The following is a 12,428-nucleotide window of genomic DNA, read 5'->3' as shown; positions in this document are numbered from 1 at the left end:
TGCCCTCCCCCGTCTGGCCGTGGGTCGCCCCTGCTCACTGTCTCCCTCCCCTGCCAGGGCCCTGGACTTCGGGTACCTGACCCAGGACATGATTGACGACTACGAGCCAGCCCTCATGTTCACCATCCCCAGGTTGGCCATCGTGTGGTGAGTGTCCCCCTGCCTGGGACCGTCGTTTCTCAGAAACCTGGCAGGATCGTCGGGTCCGTGGTGCCAGGCCCCTCTGGGTGGTGGTAGGTGGTACTCGTACCCCGAAGGGGGCTGCTCAGCCCCAGAGCAGCTGCCAGGTGGTCCTGTCCTTGTCCCAGCAGACAAGGAACCAGGTGTTCCGAGTGCCTCCCGCTCAGCCAGCCTAGATGGTTCAGGACGGGTGAGCATGACAGCCACGTGCACTCCCAGCCCTGGGAAAAGGCCCCCACGCTCAGGCACAGGGGCCCCATCAGGGGCTGTGGGAGCTGCTTTGAAGGGACGAGAGGCGAGGTGCCCCGATCCCCGCCGGAGGATGTGGTGGGCGTGTTTGGAGGATTCATGGGCTGGCAGGGAGGTGGAGCCTGTTGGGTGAGGGGCAGGTGGGCGGCAGCTGGCCTTGCGATGGGGGGGGAGCACGGCTGCTGAGAGCAGGGGAGCGCTGGGTTAGGCCTCTGGGGTCTGTGGCCTCAAAGGCGTCATGGCAGCACGTGGGGTCGGTCGTCAAGCACGCTTGACGGGAAGTACTCGGTCATGTACTGAGCCCTGCGGAGCCTCTCAGAGCCAAGATCAGAGCCCAGCTGTCCTGGGCTTGGTCCACGCTGCTCAGCCGCACCTGGACTCCCAGACACAGACCACCTTCCCTCCCACCAGGTGAGGGAGCGTGGGGCGGGTGGGCACGGGCGCCCGGGGGGCAGCTGGGGTGCAGCTAGGCAGGGAGCCGGTCGTAGGTGTGGATGTCAGTGGACTGGCCTGGGGAGCGTGCAGGGGACACAGAGGCACAGGCCCTGGGGAGAACTCACTGCGGGTGAGCACCTCCTACGGCCGGTCCGTGGGGCGGTGGCAGCGCTGCAGGATGGGCCAGCCTCTGGGACAGAGAGGCGTCCCTGGACCGCAGGGAGCTGGACAAGTCATGTGCCGCGTGCGGGAGGGGTGGGGAGCAGGCCGGGCAGACGACCCTGGGCCGGGCCAGAAGCGGCTTCCACTGCCCAGGACTGTGGAGGTGTCGTGGTGGGGAGCCCGACGTGCCGTGAAGCGCAGAGCGGACTTGGCGAGGAGGGCCTGGGGAGGCGGGCAGGCGGGGTGGGGCTGCCAGTGCCCAGCACTCGGGGAAGCCTGAGTGGCCGCCTCCGGTGTGCAGGGTCAGCTCCCCACACTTGAGTCTTGCCTTGGGCTTGGGGACCGGCCTGGCCCCCACCTCACTCTTCCTGGCCTCACTGTGCTCCAGGGCTGCCTTCCCTCTGGGAGGTCTCTGCAGTGGTCTTGGGACGAACCAGAACCTTTCCAGAACCTCCCGTCAGTTTCCACTGTCTTAGAGGGAACCTGTTCTAAATATCGGGGGAGGGCCAGAGACTCTTAGACAGCACGCCTGTCTTAAGATAAAAGCAAGGACGTTGAACGGAAACACATGTTTCTGGGTTTCTGTGCTCGAGTCCGTGGTGTGTGCTCAGCTCCTTGCGCCTCCCGGTGCCGGCGGCCCAAGGCTAGGGTGTGCAGGGTGGCGCTGTCCAGCCTCGCCATGCTCACCGAGCTGGCCTTCCAAGGCCACTTCTCCCTGAGTGGGGTCACTGGGCCCTCTCTGCTGACCTCAGGCCACCTTCTGACACCTGAACTTGTCTGGGTCCTTGCCTCGGGAGTGCCCTGGGCAGGGCCTTTTTCCTGTCGGGTACCTCCTGGAGGCCTCGCGTGGGGTCCTCTCCAGCTTAGGCTGGAGGGAGGCCTGGAAGCGGAGCCGCGGGACCTCTGAGGTGATGAGGGGAGGCTCTGAGTCGCAGCGAGGAGAGGCTGGGTCTGAAGTTGAAGTGGAGGCGGGACAGGAGCCCAGAGTCTGGGGGCTTCACGGCAGCCACTGAGAAGCCCTCAGGCCCCCTAGAGCCCCCAGCCCCCCATCAGAAGCAGGTCTCCCACCTCACAGCCAGGCTGTGGGTCTGAGGATCTGAGGAGCGCCAGGCTTAACCAGAAGGGGCGGGGAGAACTGGCTTGTAAGCAGCTGGTCCTGGAACCAGCCGCCCCTTCAGGGACACTCACAGGGTTCCTGTGGGACCCACAGTGCAGCCACCCGGCTCCCTCTCTCAATTCCTCGCTGTCCACAGAGGCCACTGCTGCCCAGCTTGGGGCCCAGGACTCACTCCTTCCTGGATTCACCTGTGAGCATGTATTAAGCACCTACTGCATGCCGGCCCTGTGCTTGTCCCCAGAGGTATGGGGATGACCGTGAGGGAGGCACACACGTACACAAGGCAAGCAGTCGCCGTGGAGCATTCTGGATGCTGGGGTGCGGTTGGGGGTTTGCTGCAGGGACCCTCTGGGGTGGATCTCTTCTCCTGGGCCAGCGAAGGTTCCTGTCCAGTCCCCTGGCCCACCTGCTTCTTGGCAGCCGAGGGCTCAGGCCTTCCTGTGGCTCCAGCCCGTGGGAGCAAAGGCGAGTGTGGACAATGCCCCCTGCCCGGCCCTCCACATCGCAGGGTCCCCTCCAACCTTCTCTCCCCGCCTCACCTGCCGCCCTCTCCCTTCCTTGGTGCTCACCACTTTCTGCACAGGGTGTTCCCATGTTTCCTCCCAGGAGATTACTTTTAAGCCATGTTATTGAGATGAAATTCACATACCTTATCACTCACCCATTTGAAGTGTACGATTCAGTGGTTTTTAGTCAATTTGCAGAGTCGTGCAACCGTCACCACTAATTTCAGGGCATCGTCGTCACTGAAAAGATACCCCTTACCCCTCAGCCATCACCTCCACCCCTGTAATCCCACCTCTCTCTAGATGTGCCTGTTCGGGATATTTGGGTGACTTGTGCCTCCCCCATGGGCCTGTAAGTGTCACGGGGCAGGGGTGCTCACCTGCGCTCACTCACGTGTCCTTAGTGCCCCGCAGGTGGTAGCACAGTGAATTTTCGCAGAATTTTGTTGTGCTGATCTGACAGGGCACAAATATGAATTTGTAAAGTTTTTCACTGAAGTTTTAATCATAAAAATTTGACGGGGGGGGTGGTATAGACCTGGAATTAAGGGATTGATTAAAAATGATACTCTAGCTATTTAAACAACATTAAGGATGAATCCCAAACGTCAGGGAAGAACTCCTAGTGTATCAAGTACAAACATCATCACCAGTGCGTCTCTACTAAATTTCTGAACACGATAGGTATAAGTTTTGTAACAGAAATCAAAGCAATAAATGTTACATTTTATTGTGATAAAATATGCATGACGTAAAACTGGCCATTTTAACCCTTTCTGAACGTGCACAACGGCATTAAGTACATTCACCTCGTGCAACCGCGTGTGTGTGTTTGTGTGTGAGCACGTGCACGCGCGCATGTGTGCTGGTCACGTTTCTCTGGAGAACTCTGACCAACACATGGGTGAATCTTTCTCTTTTCTTCTTTTTCTTATATTTAATTTAATTTTTATTGGAGTGTGGCTGGTTTACAATGCTGTGTTAGTTTCAGGTGCACAGCAAAGTGAATCGGTTACACATACACATACATCCACTCTTTTCTAGGTTCTTTTCCCATATGGGTCATTGCGGAGTATTGAGTAGAGTTCCCTGTGCTCTACAGTAGGTCCTTAGGAGTTATCTATTTTATATATAGTAGTGTCTATATGAGGAGGTGAATCTTTGTCTTCTGAGATTTGGTGGTGGAATCTTAGATTTGACACCAAAAGCATGAGCAACAAATTTTTAAAAATAATACATTGGACTTTATCAAAATTTAAAATCTGTGCATCAAAGGACATTACCAAGAAAGTGAAAGACACCTAAAGAGTGGGGGTGGGGCGGGCCCTCCCTCCATGCCGGGCGTGCTCCCCCGGCCCATGCGAGCTGGACCTGGGCCGACCCCTCACCGTCCCCCGCGTTATGCCGGGCCCCCCCCGGGCCCAGCCACGTGCCTGCCAGGCTCCACTGTGGGGCTGCCTTGCATGGACGTGGGCTGAGCGGGCGCGATGCCCGGGTCACCCGCCCTGTGGGGCTGCAGCTCTCCCCCTGATGGCTTGTTTCCAGGCCTGGTTCCCCCCATCTCCCCTTCCCACCCCCGGCCGTTGCATCAGCACCCGGGCCAGCTGGACACTGAACAGGTGTCTGCTGAGCTCCTCCTGGGACACGAAGACCAGCCTCACCCTTGTCCGCAGGGGTGCCCCGTCGTGGGGACGCAGAAACGTGGCCGCCCCACGACCTCCTCTCTGCCTGTCCTGGCGGTTGGCGTCACTTCGCGGAGCTGCTGAGCGGGAGGGAACCCTGGGTGCTCCGGCGCGTGCGAGCACCGCTGGACAGAGCCGCGGGAATGGCCTAGGTCCCCCGGTCTCCCACCAGAGGGGGTGGGCACGGTGGCTTTAGGGGTTTGTGCACAGACCTCTCCTGCTGAATGGATTCTTTTCCGGGGCTCGCAGCTCCATGGAGGCCGTGCTGGGCAGGAGGGACCCTGCTTGCTCACTGGGGGGCAGCCCAGGCCTCCCCAGGACCCAGGAGAGGAGACAGGGTCCCTCCCTGCCCCCGTCGCTGCTTTCTGAAAGAGGAGATGGCCAGGATTACCCAAACTCTTTCTTCTGCCTGTTTTCACTCTGCCTTTGCACTGAGACCACTGCATTTACCCACCAAGTTAAGGCTCTGCCTTGGGAAATCGTCCCTCAAACACGGTTAATTGAACCATGACTGTTAGCTCATGGAAGATCCGTGAAGCAGCCCAGAAGGAATGGAGGCCTGGCCGTGCCCTCTGCCCTCCGCTGGCTCAGGACACAGGCCCTCGAGCTGGTCTCTCCTCGGGGCCTGGAGGCCACTGGTCATGCTGGTCACGGCCAGGTGTGCCCCAGGGGGGCCTCACAGCCCATGTTTTTCCTGTTTTTAGAAAAAAAGGAAATCTTTTTGCCCACGAAACCAACCTTTTCTTAGGGGAAAACAGTCTCCTCGTTCAACTTTGTTTTTCAGTTTTTCTCACTGAACTGGGTGTTTTCCAGAAGTAATGGGGGCTCCCAGCTGGATGGGTGACCAGACCCTGAGGCCTGAAATAAGATCCTGTTCGTCCTCAGAGACGTGCCAGCGGCTCCTCATTTACACAGACAGGCCCCCGAGGCGCCAACCTATGCTCCATGGGGCCGCGAGGGGACAGGCCCGTGTTCACGGGTGGACGGTCCCTGGGCACCCAAGAGGTGCAGGAGGCATCCAGAGAAGGGTCCTCAGGGATAGGTCCTCTCTCCGAGAGACGGGTCTGGAATGATGGTCACGCGCCTGGAGATGGGTGGGGCTGTGGCTACGCAGGTGAACACGGGACCCCCTGCCGCGGAATCGGGGCACCCGGAGCTGGCATCTGGGCAGAGTCAGATGGGCCGTGGGGCCCAGTCCAGTGAAGGGGGTCCTCTCGAGGCACGGGGACGCCCAGCAGGAGGGTCCATCCTGCCTGAGGGGTGACAGGAGGCTGCCCCCCTCTTGAAGGGTGCCTGACCGTGGGCCAGAGTGCTGGGAGGGGAAGGGGGCTTTGGAGACAGCGGCCGGGACACGACATTCACAGCCTGGCGGGGCCGGGAACCGCGAGAGCCTGTGGCCAGTGTGAGTCGGAAAGTCTCGGGCAGCCCCCGGACCTGGGGCGTGTGGACGGCACGAGGGAGAGCTGGGAGAGCTGGGAGGACAGCCTGCGGGGTGCTGTCTGGAAAAATCTCGCCCTGTCTGCGCCGTGCTCCTGCAGGACCCACACCCCCAGGGGCCAGCCCTGGGGTCAGGGCTCCACGCTGGTGGGGGGCCGGGCTGGGCTTCACCTCCAACTCCTGTTTCCCTTTTGGAGTAGATGGTTCCAGGGCCAGTTCTCACCAACCTCTGCATTTGTGGTATATTTAAACACAAATCCAGTGTTTCCATTTTCAAGGAGGCAGATGTTAGCAACAGACCTTGATGCTGATTTATCTGATTGCGGCTGGGAGGTGTGCAGCCATGTTTTTATCATTATTTTATGATCCCTCAAACAGACGTAGGCTAATCAACTTCGAAAGAGGATAAAATCTGGGTCATAATTTTCACTGCTTTTTTCTAAACTTATTTACGATTCGATCGCAGAGGGGAAGCATGTGCAGGGTGTGGTCTGGGCTGGCCACGCGGCTGCAGGACTTGACGTCAGGCTGGCTTTCTGTCTTGGATGCAGTGGCCTCGTGGTCTACGCGGATGGACCCCTGAACCTGGACCGCAAGGCAGAGGACATGTCCGAGCTCTTCCGGCCCTTCCACACGTTGCTGCGGAAAATCAGGTTGGCGGGGTGTGGGGGGGTGGGGGGGTGAGAGAGGGGAGGGGAGGGGAGGGTGGTGTTTGCCTCTGAGCCCCGTCCCTTCTGTGACGGCTCCTGGGGGTTGGCAATGACCTCTCTGGACAAGGCTGGTCTTGCTTTGCCTTTACTGGACACCTCAAGGGTGGGTAGCTTGTCCCTGCCGAGCTTCAGAGGGTGGTAAACCTCACACTTCTGTGTGAGCTAATTCTTTACCTTCTGTCCACCTCGGGGGTGCTGGGACCTTGGTCTCTGTCGTCGGCTCCTGGTTTCTACTGTTTGGAGCTCCTTTAACCCCACACTCTTCCTCCCTCACAGAACAAGTTCTTTGTTCTTGGCCGGTAGCGTTAAGACCTTTACACAGATGTCCGGTCCTAAGACAGTGGCTGCCCTGGCTAAGGGCCTGGAAGCCAGGCCCTCTTCTGGTTTCTCACAGAAATGTCTCCGTGGCCCCGCGAGACAGATGGGGCCTATCTTAGAGGCGAGGCCCTGAAACCGGGGTGGTGTGGGCCGGACCAGGGCCACGCAGCCTGTGAGGGGAGGACATCCCCCGGGCCAGGCCACGCCCTGCACGTTGGCTGGGGCTGGCGCCCAGGTTGGGGGCTGTTACTAGTTCTTTGACTAGTTTAGGGGGTGAAGTGCTCAGTTCTCTTGAGTGACCAGCGGGTGCCCACATGCTGTGGCTCATCCTGCCCACCCCCCAACCATCCCTGGGTGGCGTTGGCACCATCTGTGCTGTCCTGTGGGCTTGTGACGTCTGGCCTGGGTAACCGAGCTCTGCCCTGAGGGCTTCCCTTGCCCTTCAGCAGCCGGCCCTCCAGCCAGCACCCCTGACCTCAGCCTTCCCTTGAGAAACCTCACGTCAAGTTGTGTGGAGCCCTCACTGCTGGTGACCTCTGTGAGCTGACAGGGCCCGGCTCCTGCGGGGATGGGACAGCAGGGGGCTGTGGCCGCATGTCCTCTGAGCAGCTCCCTGGCCCCGTGGCCTCAGACGCCAAGGTCTTTCCTACCACGGTCCCTGGTCTCCGAGAAGCCCCCTTCCCAGGCTGTCGGTCCAGGGCTGACCCCGTGGACCCCTGCCACGCCCTTCCTGGGTCTGGCGGGACTTCCCAGCCTAGGGTGGCTTTCCTCTGCTGGTGCCTGTCCTTTCTGGGGGCCAGAGAGCACAGAAGCCTGCTCTAAACTGCCCTTTGCCCCATCGCGAGCCAAACGTGCTCTGAATCCAGTGAGGAGTGACCCGGGGGGTCCTTGGAGGGTCAGTGGGCACAGGGTGGGCGAGGCACAGTTGAGTGTCCCTAGCAGGACCTGACCCTGGACCCAGAGGCCGAGGCTCCTGCCCTCTCTGGGTGTCTGGCTGGGAGAGGAGACAAGGAAGGAGGGGAGAGGGTGGACGATGCTGGGCCAGGAAGGGAAACGTGTGGCCTGGGCCATGGCTGGGAATGGCCATGGGGGGAGGGGGAGGGGGGAGACACCAGATGCTGGAGACTTGGGCAGGGAAAGAGTCCAGAACGTCAGAGACGTGTGACGTACTCAAAAGGCTGACGCACATAACTGGAATCAGAAGGAAGGAATGGAGAAAATGGGCAGAAGCAGTATTCAAAGAAATAATGGCCAAGAATTTTACAAAATTGAAGAAAAATCTCTGTCCACAGATTCCACAGACACATCTGGGTATATCACAGTAAAATTGCTGAAAACAAAGAAAAAAGCTTAAACACAGCTAGCGGGAAAGGACATATTACGTTGAAAAGAGTGTACATCAACAGCTGTCTTCTCAAAAACGATGGAAGCCAGAGGCAATGAAATTATATATATTTAAAGTGCTGAAAGCGGGACTTCCCTGGTGGTCCAGTGGTTGGGACTCCGCACTCCCAATGCAGGGGACCCGGGTTCGATCCCTGGTCGGGGAACTAAGTCCTGCATGCATGCCACAACTAAAAGATCCTGCACGCCACAACTAAAGATCCCCCATGTTGCAACTAAAGATCCCCTATGCCACAACTAAGAAGAAGATCCCACACGCCGCAACGAAGATCCCACATGTGGCAACGAGGACCCCTCGTGCCACAACCTGGCGCAGCCAAAATAAATAAATAAGTAAATATTTTTAAAAATATAATAAAGTGCTGAAAGGAAATAGCTGCCAGTCAGGATTTTACAACCAGGAAAAATATCCTTCAAAAGTGCAGGTGGGGCTTCCCTGGTGGCACAGTGGTTGAGAGTCCACCTGCCGATGCAGGGGACACGGGTTCGTGCCCCGGTCTGGGAAGATCCCACATGCCGCGGAGCGGCTGGGCCCGTGGGCCATGGCCGCTGAGCCTGCGCGTCCGGAGCCTGTGCTCCGCGGCGAGAGAGGCCACAGCAGTGAGAGGCCCGCGTACCAGGGAAAAAAAAAAAAAATGCAGGTGATATAGTGGGTTATTCAGAAATACGAAGCTGAAGAAATCGGTTAGGAGCAGATTGCACATAAAGAAAAACTAATTGGAATTCTTCCTGCAAAGGAAAAAAATCTCAGATGGGAATGTGGAAGCACAGGAGACTTAAGACCCTGATGTGAATGAACATAAATGAATCTGCGCTGTACAAAACAATAATTGTCTTGTGGAGTTTAAATTATATACATCATGGTTTAACATTTGAAAATCAGTTTTTCTGTATTTTTTAAAAAGGAAGAAAAACCAAATCATTTTGAAAGTTACAGAAAAATAATTTGAAAGATTAATGCCTATTTTATGACGAAAACATCTCTTAGCAAATTAGAAATAGAAGGGAATTTCCTTAATCTGATAAGAGATACACACATATGCACACACATATGAAGTTGGACCCTTACCTAACACCATATAAATATGAATTAACTCAAAATCAAGGACCTAAATGTAAGAGGTAAAACTATAAAACTCTTAGAAGAAAACATAGGACAAAAGCTTCATGAGATTGCATTTTGGCAGTGACTTCTTGGATGTAACACCAAAGGCACAGGTAACAGAAGAAAAAAATAGACAAATTGAGCTTTGTGAAAATTTCAATATTTTGTCCATCAAAAAACACTACAATAGAGTAAAAAGGCAACCCATAGAATGGGAGAAGATATCTGCATATCGTATATCTGGTGAGGGGTTAGTATCTAGACTATATAGAGAACTCCTAAAACTCAACAACAAAAAGCCTAACGATCTGATGCAAATGGGCAAAAGACTTGAATAGACATGTCTCCAGAGAAGATACGTGAATGGCCACCAGCACGTGAAAAGATGCTCAACATCACGATCGTCAGGGAAACGCAAATCAAAACCACAATGAGACACCACCTCACACCCACGAGGAAGGCTACTATCAAAGAAACAGAAAACAAGTGCTGGGGAGGATATGAAGAAATTGGAACTCTTGTGCACTGTTGGTGGGAATGTAAAATGATGCAGCTGCTGTGGAGATTCCTCAAAAAATTAAAATAGAACTACCGTATGATCCGGCAGTTCCACTTCTGGGTTTATACTGAAAAGAATTGAAAGAAGCATTTGAAGAGATATTTGTACACTCGTATTCATAGCATCATCGTTCACAATAGCTAAGACATGGAAGCCGCTGTTGACGGATGGATGGGTAAGCAAAACATGGTCCAGCCATACACTGGGATATTATTCGGCCTTAAAAAGGAAGGAAATCCTGACGCATGCTGCAATGTGGATGAACTTTGTGGACATGCTAAATGAAATAAGCCAGCCACAAAAAGACAGATAATGTATGATTCCGATTACATGAGGTCCCTGGAGTCCTCAAAATCATAGAGACAAAAGGCATAACTGTGGTTGCCAGGGGCTGGGGGAGGGGAGAACAGGGAGTTATTGTTTCATGAGGACAGAGTTTTAGTTTTACAAGATGAAATTGTTACAGGGGTGGATGGTGGTGACGGCTGCACAACAATATGAGTGTACTTAATACCACTGAACTGTCACTTAAAATGGTTAAGATGGTAAATTTTATAAGTATTTTATCACAATAAAAAATTTAAATATCATCTACAATGGTGTCAATAAATATTAATTAGCATAAATGTGAGATGTCTAAGACCTCCACCAAAAGTTACAAAATGTTTTTGATACAAAATTTTAAAGACCTAAATAAATAGCTATCCCATATTCAGGGAGTGGAAAACTTTATATTGAGAAGATATCAGTGATTCTCAAATTAATCTATGAATTCAATGCAACCTCAATCAAAATCCCAGGAGGTTTTTTCTTTTGCAGAAATTGACAAACTAATTCTAAAAGTCCTATAGAAAGGCAAGGGGCCTAGAACAGCCAAGAAGAAAAAGATTGCTGGAGAAAAAGGACAAAGAAGAAGAATATCATTTATATGTTCTGCTCTTCATGGTTTTTGGGTAGCTTCCAGACGGTGCTGGTGTGACCGAGCTTGTGAACGTATGTGTGCATTTCTGCCGGGTGTGCTTCATTATAAAAGCAGAGCTGGAGACACTTCCTGCCGTATAGCTGTAGTCGTACTGGCAGAGACGTAGTGCACGGGGCATTCAACGGAACAGAGGGTCTGGTGCGACCAACACATGATTCATGACAGAGGTGACAGCACAACAGTGGAGAACGGTTGGCTTTTTCCAATGAGTGGCTGAATCAGCAAATATCCGTATGAGGACAAAGGTCCGTGATACACTCCTATGAACACGTCAGTTCTAGGTAGACTGCAGATACAAACGTGAAAAGTAAAAGAACGCTTTCAGAGGGAACCATCGAGTACATCTTTGTGATCTCCGAGTTGGCAAAGATTTCTTCACCAGGGCACGGAAGCACTAATCACAGAATAAAATGACATTTTGAACTTTGCTGGAATTTAAAACCTCAGTTCGTCAAAAGACACCTTTGAGAGAGTGAAAAGGCCGCAGAGTTGGACACAGCATCCAATAAAGAACTGAGATCCACAATACATAAAGAACTCCTGTCAGTCGGTAAGAAACGGACAGTTAACCCAATAAAAAATGGGTGAAAGTCCTGAACAGGCACTTCAGAGAGGCTGTCTAAGGGTCCATCAGCGTATAAATGGGTGCACGACCTCCTGAACGAGCAGGATAAAGCAGTTTAAAACCACGACGAGATACCACTGCACACTCACCAGAGACGATGAAGTGGAAAAGTGCAAGTGCCCATGAGGGTGTGGGGCATGCAGAACTGTCAGCAGATCCTGTGGGCTGTCGGCGGGGACACACCCCTCACCAGCACTCAGCACGCGTGCTTGCAGAAACACACCCCATGCTCCCCAGGACAGGGACTCAAAGATGTGGGTCCCTGGCAGCCAGGGCCCCTCCGGGGTGGGACAGCTTCAGAGGTGAACTGTGATGCGTTTCCACCAGGAGACGGAATGATCTACAACGACCGCGAATCTCACCAGAGAGGGTTGTCAGAGCTGGCAAAGGGAAACAGAATATGCGATTAAGGGGAGTTCTCTGGTGGTCCAGTGGTTAGGACTCTGCACTTCGGCTGCCAAGGGTGCAAGTTCAATCCCTGGTCAGGGGGAACTAAGGTCCCACAAGCTGAGCACCCCCCCCCAAAAAAACGAAAAACAAAGGCATAGGAAAAATAAAATGTAATTGCACATAAAGGTTTAAAAAAAAAGTGTGCAATTAAATTTAGATTTCAGATAAACGATAATACTTTGTTAGTGTAAATATGTCCCCAGTGGGGGCCATTTGGGACATACTTACTCTAAAAAGTATTTGCTGTTTATCTGAAATTCCAGTCTAACTGGGTGTCCTGTGTTTCGTCTGGCGCCTCTGCACAAACATAGCACTGGCAAACATGCCTGCCACGGAGGAGTGCAGACCGCAGGTTGCCGTCTGTCTAGAGAAGGAGAACAGGGGAGGCCACCGCTGTGGTAGTCGGGATCGTGACCAGGAAGGCACGTGGGGGGCGCCTGGGAGCCCAGGTCGTGCTGTATTTCTTGATCTGGGTGCTGTTGGCAGGGTGTGTTCAGTTTATGAAGA

At 54.1% G+C, this 12,428-nt stretch overlaps 1 protein-coding gene across 19 annotated transcripts in view; it reads left to right on the top strand.

Annotated features, from left to right (window-relative positions):
* ZFYVE28 (zinc finger FYVE-type containing 28) overlaps positions 1–12,428 on the top strand; it is a 112,782-nt gene that overhangs the window by 65,412 nt on the left and 34,942 nt on the right. For all 19 annotated transcript variants that reach the window (XR_009563879.1, XR_009563894.1, XR_009563892.1 and 16 more), the window contains exons 6-7: positions 58–147; positions 6,320–6,421. Coding sequence is in view for 3 of the 19 variants with exons in the window: in XM_030876711.2 (XP_030732571.1) it covers positions 58–147; positions 6,320–6,421 (192 nt within the window). In the remaining 16 variants the exon portion in view is untranslated. The remainder of the gene's footprint in view (positions 1–57; positions 148–6,319; positions 6,422–12,428) is intronic.

The sequence above is a fragment of the Globicephala melas genome, chromosome 5, assembly GCF_963455315.2.
Source record: "Globicephala melas chromosome 5, mGloMel1.2, whole genome shotgun sequence".
Taxonomy (NCBI): Eukaryota; Metazoa; Chordata; class Mammalia; order Artiodactyla; family Delphinidae; genus Globicephala; species Globicephala melas.
The sequence above is the reverse complement of the archived record's forward strand: the minus strand, read 5'-3'. Positions and strand labels throughout refer to the sequence as shown.